Raw genomic sequence first — 6844 nt, forward strand, 5'->3', positions numbered from 1 at the left:
GCACGTGACTAATAAATCCGCCAATATCCTGGAAATCAAACTTACGGGATCCATTTTTATCCCCACACACAAAACATGGATCGTCCAACTTTGTGTCTTTGCATTTATTTCAAATATTAATAAAATTTACAAAATTCACGCAATGTTGTCGTTCTCCCCGTTCATTTTTTGGTAATAACATCGTCTCCACGTCAAACACAATGTACAAAAAGGTATCGACGTGCTCAACTTTGGCAGCCTGAACAAAACAAATATGGTCACTATCCACATGCATGTAGCATGCTTTGCAAAAATGTTCACCACATTTGTGTTCAGACTTCCTGTTTCGCATATCGAACATATCACCACAATCGGAACAAACTTTCTTTAATTCACACATTGTCTTGCCACGTCCAATTACATTTTAATGATTGGCAAAACACTCATGCGAAGGAAACAATCGTAAACAATCATTACACTCGCGTTTAATATCGTCATTACAAGGCTCATGATATTTTTCACACGCAGGACACTTATATGCACACCTATGATATTGTACCTTATTATATCCTTGCAGACAATAGTGACAATATGAGTTTTTGTCCAAAAGTGTAGTAATATTGGTAATCAATTCATAATGCCCTTCTGTGTACAATATTAAGATTTGTTTGTTTGCATGAATTCCCGGATATATTATATTATATTCACGAGTCATTTTGTTCTTCTCATAAATGACAATTTGATATTCGGGGGTTATTTTGTTTTGGAACTTTTTCGCATCAGTAATAGTGCACCCATTTTGATGCTCAATAGTAACATTGGCATCATCGCACAAATCCTTGGCCTGCTTCAACAATCGCTCAGGATGATTCTTTAGCTCGTACACGTAGTTACGACGCTGATCAGCCCTACCCTTCCCGAGGATGATAGCCTTAGGAAGACAATAGACATTTCTTTCCATAGGGATGGTACACTTTTCCAAAAGCGTTGCATAATCCTCATATTTGGCCGATCCACGGGTTCGACCCCTTCCCTTGCGTGGATTAACAATATGGATCTTAAAATCCACCCTTTTCCTAAAAAGAAAATGTTCATTACTATTAAGCACGTTTTCAATGGTATGGAATAATACATCAGGGTTCAATTCCTTTTTAGGACGCCATGTCATGTACACCGGTTTGTTTAATTTTGACGCAGAACTTTCAATAGTAATACCGATGTACATATCATCATCGACGTCATTTAGCGTATGCTCTTGTAAAAATTCAAATAATGAGCGAATATATGTTTGTGGGTCTTCCATTCCAGTAGTGCGCATACGCTCAATGGTAACTTCCTTTCCACGCAGTCCAAAGTAAGGATAGTGCTTAGTTTTACTATTAACAATGCGAAAATAATCCAGTTTGCCTGCACCATACAAGGTAGGTTCCAATGTAGAACATGTACTATGTTCTGGTGCAGAACTCGTACTAGCCCCCGGAAGAACACCCATTAACTCGTCGGAATTATCAGCAGTTAAGCCAGTAGTCTTCCCTGCAGACACAAATTCTCTAAATTTTTCACGCGCTGCTTCCAGCATATTGTCTTGACGAAAGAAGCCCACGCGATACAAATCAATAATATCCTTTGCGGACTTGCAACTCTTCAATACAATAGCCGGTACACAGCCAAAATGCACAAATACCGCTTGCAATAACTTTACATATGATAAAGTGTTTACCCTCACACCCGTAGCATGACATTGCGTTAACACTTCCCACGTAAAAAACACTTCTTCGGCATTATTATAGCCCCGAGCTTCCTGGGCCGCCAACATGGTGGAAATAACATTGTGTGCTTCCATTTTTTTCAGTCTTCAAGCACTGTTTAAATAAAATAAAATAAGTAGTTTTAGTTTTCGTTAAAACTTTCTAAATATTCTTACACAGTTTGCACTAATGATATAATTAAAAGTTTTCGTGCTTTAAATCAGTTACTTAATTTTTCAATTTACTGAACACACTGTTTAACTTTATCGACAACTCCGTTAGTACTTTCCGTTATTACCAGTTTACAGTTTGCCGTAATAAAATTCTCTTCAGGCTAATTGCACCACGTAATATAAACCATGAACGTCTTCGCTTTTTCAAAAATTCTTCACTACTGACTGACCGCTCAATTTTACCTGTCATATATACACGAAAATATTATAAATTCCACACGGAGTTTTCCGAACATTAACGAAATTTTCCGGACATTAACGAGATTTTCCGAAGATTGCCGAAAAATACCAATCCTATATTAATACTGTTTATTGAAAATATAATTAAATGTTTATCGACAAATCCTAAAAACTATAACTCCGTAAGTTTTTCACTTTACAGAATTGGCACTCACTCATAGTTTCCAATAACACTAAATGACAAAATCCTGTAATATTTATCTAACTGTTTTGCAATTGCAGCACACAACGTACAAACAGAAACGTCTTCACTGCACCAGTTCTTCTTCTTCTATAGTGAACCGCCGCGGCTTGTTGCGCCGTATTTATACTTTCGGAAATGTAATCTCGCACCCAAACGCATTTAATTTGTAATCTCGTACCCAGATACACTTACTTTAAAGTCTCGTACCCAATCGTGTTCAGTTTGTAATCTCGTACCCAGATAATTTAGTTTGTAATCTCGTGCCCAGACGACATAAAATATTTTCTAAAGTAATAATGTTATTTTACAAACATGTATTATTTAAAGTCATGTGTCATTTTCGAAGATTTCCGAACTTAACCGAATGTTTCCGAATATTTAATTTTCACGAACATTATTATTTTCATATTTGAAAAATGAACATATCTAATGTGAACATTCCAAAGAATAAAAATCATTTCAAATTAACATTGGTAATAAAAATCCAAGTAGTAATAAACAGAAACACAAATTAATAAAAATAACAGAGTAAACAAAACACATCAAAGAAGAAACAATTTAGCAAAAAGCAATTAAGAAACAAGATTAGCAAAAGGTTTAGAATAGTTTATGACCCAAAGCATCAGAACTTTATCAGACAAACAATATAGCAGAGATTTAAAGAATATACTGAATTAATCCACATAGGTTAGGAAACCCATATTTAATTAAACCAATTATTAAAAAACAATAGCATAGAAACAGCAGATTTTAAAGATAGTTAGTTAATGCAGTTCTATTCAAAATAGCATTCAAATAGTTAATTTTTACAAATTATAGTTAAAAAAATTACGTATGGTTAAAATGAAAGTTCGATTACTTACAAATCATAGTTAAACACCAATCAACAGAGAAAATTTATTAAATAGGATTAGCAAAATTAAAATAATTAAATCATATTAGGAAAAGCATCATTATTTAAAAGATCAATTATTAAATTTAAAATACGTATAGTTAGGGAAAGCATATTAAATTAACAAACAAAATAAGAACAAATAAAATAATTAATATGATAACTGTTCTACAGTATTCAATGAAATGCATCAACAAAGAAAACTAATATATTTAATAAATATTTTGTGACTTTCTATTATTCAATTTGTAAATTTTGATTTATTGTAACTATTTTTATAATGCACTACTAATGAAAGTTCAGTTAATTTTATTTTTTTACTTTACCTGTAAACGTTAATGTATGTTTTTAAATGACATTAAATTTTGCAATGCAATTCTTTATATGTTTACATGGTGCTTTTGATTGTAAAATAAAAAATGCAAAGTGTAAATGTAATTTTCACGTCTAACATGAAACTTTTTGATTGCAAAATACATTTTTCATATATTCGTTTCATCATATGAAACTCTTTGACTGTAAAATTAAAAATGTAAAAAAGTAATTAAAATTTAAATGAGTTGCAAACGAAAATATAATTTTACATGGTCTTAAATATTCATTAATTAAATTGTGCACATGTAAAGTTAGTTTACTCAAAATTATTTGTCAATATGTTTTTAATTATATACTCTTTATATTATAGTTTCATTAGATAAAATATTGCTTTTATTAGTTCATTTATGTAAGTAACAAATATTTTTATTTGCTTTAACAAGTTTTAAAGGTTAAAAAAATGTATATGAACACTTACCGCCGCTGGAAAGACAGGAAATCCTTATCTAAATGTTCTTAGATGTCAAATAAAATATGTGAAGTGCTAAATTCACAGTTGAGGATGAAACACTTGAATGCTGTAATAATAAAGAAAGACAATATTACTTTACATGAAACATTATAAAAATTTGAAAATGTGTATTACTAAACTGTAGAAATTAATTTGCAAAAATTTAACTATGTTGCATACTACAAAAATTTTTAAGTGGTGTTAACAAGACTGCATGCTAAAAAACTTACATGTGAACAAAAAATAAATTCAAAAAGATGTATGCAAGAAAAAAATGTATCAGTTGTTAAAAAAATGCATGTTGTAAACGGAAACATGTTACAAACTTTATGTTGTGCAAAACAAATGCATGTTCTCAAAAAAAATAAGTAATGCAAAATAATTCTTTCATAAAGTAATCTGCATGTTACAAAATAATGCACGCTATGACAAATGAAATGATGCAAAATAATTCTTTAAAAAGTAATTTGCATGCTACACAAGCTCAAAGCAGCTACTCTGTGAACTTACAAAAAATTTCTTAAGCATAAATTATTAAGTGTTGTCAATGATACTTACTTTACTTCTGTGAACTTTGATACTTTGGAATTCTGAATTCAGCTGCAACTTTTATTCCAATTAACTGCCTGCCCTGAAACAATGAAACATTACTAAGTAATACTTGTAATTTATTTTCCTAATCATTTTTTATGATTCACTTCTTATTAATTTAACCTCTCGTAATAAATTACTCGAACACTTACAGTGTGATTATTTTATTCGTTCGTGTTATTTAAAATAACACTCGTTTTTAAAATTAGAAAGTCGTAAGACCAGCTACGCTGTGATTATTTATTCTCTTATCTGTTACACAAACTCGTTTTCTACGAAAACTCAAGAATAAAATCTCATAAAGAGAAACTTATTTCGAAAATACTAAAAATTGAGAACTTGTAAATTAGTCGGAACAACTATACTATGAATATTAGAATGATTAATCAAACTAACTCAACATAACTTAAGCTAACCTTTCTTATATATTTGACTATTTCTATTTGGTCTTTAAATGTTCTTTCTTATATATTTGACTATTTCTACTTGGTTTTTCAATGTTCTTTCTTAACTTTGACAGATCATTTTCTGTGAAAACTTCTTTTTATTGGATCGTATCTTTTTATTATTTCACTTCTTATTTTAATTGGTTCGTATGCCAGAGCATACTCGCTAGAGCAGCTACGCTGTGATTATTTTATTCGTTCGTGTTATTTTATTTTATTGGATCATTTGCTTTGCAAATTCAACTTATTTATTGCTTGTATCTTTTTATTTCGCTTCTTATTTTTATTGGTTCGTATGCCAGAACATACTCCTAAGACCAGCTACGCTGCGAAACTTACAAAAATTTCTTATTTTACTATTTCGTATTATTTTCAATAATATTCTTGCACCAACATAATTGGTCTATTTAAATACAAAGGAATAAAAAATACCTTTGGTAGCAGAAAATATCTTGCTCCTCTGGTACTTTGGTTGGTACTTTCCGACACTTTTAGTACTACACCAGTAATAATGGTATTGCCACAAAAGGGTAACCTAAAATATAACATAACACGTGTTAGAGCATATGTTGTAGTATAAAACCTTATACCTAACTATATATCTATATTTACATTAGAGATATATCTATATCTATATTTATCTATAACTATATCTATCTATATCTATCTATAACTATATCTATAACTATATTTATATATATCTATATCTATAAGTATATCTAACTCTATATCTATATCTATATCTATCTTATATGTTAGTATACTATATGGTATGTCTTATATAAGATACAAGAGCATGATATTGAGTGTATCTAAAGATATATATTTCTGAAATATGTATAAATCATTTGGTTCTGTTAGAATTAAAATCTATATTTACATTAGAGATATATCTATATCTATCTATATCTATAACTATATATCTATATATAGCTATATATATCTATCTATATCTATAACTATATCTATCTATCTATATCTATCTATAACTATATCTATCTATAACTATATCGATATCTATCTATATCTATAACTATATCTATAACTACCCATAACTATATCTATATTTACAATACCGATATATCTATACCTGTAACTATATATCTATATTTACATTAGAGATATATCTGTAACTATATCTATCTATAACTATATATTTATATTTACATTAGAGATATATCTATATCTATATCTATCTTATATGTTAGTATACTATATGGTATGTCTTATATAAGATACAAGAGCATGATATTGAGTGTATCTAAAGATATATATTTCTGAAATATGTATAAATCATTTGGTTCTGTTAGAATTAAAATTTCAAATATCAGTACTATAAGATACTAGGAAGGTATACAGGTGATGTCAATGGAGTTTTGATAAGTTACGAGAAACCTAAAGGAAACATTTATAAAAAAACGTCTACGAAAACAGAGTACAAAAAAACAATAAAAAGAAAAAAACAATGGCAGGCATAAAGACAAAACAGCAAATTTGGATTATACACAAACAGAAAGCTTCTGCTATATACAGAAAGATAAAAAACATATGATAGCTAATGTCAAATAGTTTGGGTTAGGTTAAAGAAGTTATAATAGAATAACAGACAATCATCTTGAAAAAATACAAGTAGTAGTGCTAATAATAGTAAATAGCAGTAGAAGCCAAGCAAAAAGGATGCTAAACACAATAAAATAGTACTCAA

The 6844-nt window shown here is 29.5% G+C and overlaps 1 protein-coding gene across 1 annotated transcript; it reads right to left on the bottom strand.

Annotated features, from left to right (window-relative positions):
- Window positions 1-403: 403 nt before the first annotated feature.
- On the bottom strand, window positions 404-4730 carry LOC145682899 (uncharacterized). The gene is made up of 3 exons (XM_081754261.1): window positions 4661-4730; window positions 4070-4169; window positions 404-1841 (listed from the first exon to the last, which is right to left on the bottom strand). Exon 3 carries the CDS (start codon window positions 1820-1822, stop codon window positions 404-406), a length of 1419 nt encoding a protein of 472 aa, XP_081610387.1. The 5' UTR covers window positions 1823-1841; window positions 4070-4169; window positions 4661-4730.
- Window positions 4731-6844: the final 2114 nt, after the last annotated feature.

Source organism: Thermobia domestica, chromosome 4, assembly GCF_964235325.1.
Source record: "Thermobia domestica chromosome 4, izTheDome1.hap1.1, whole genome shotgun sequence".
Taxonomy (NCBI): domain Eukaryota; kingdom Metazoa; phylum Arthropoda; class Insecta; order Zygentoma; family Lepismatidae; genus Thermobia; species Thermobia domestica.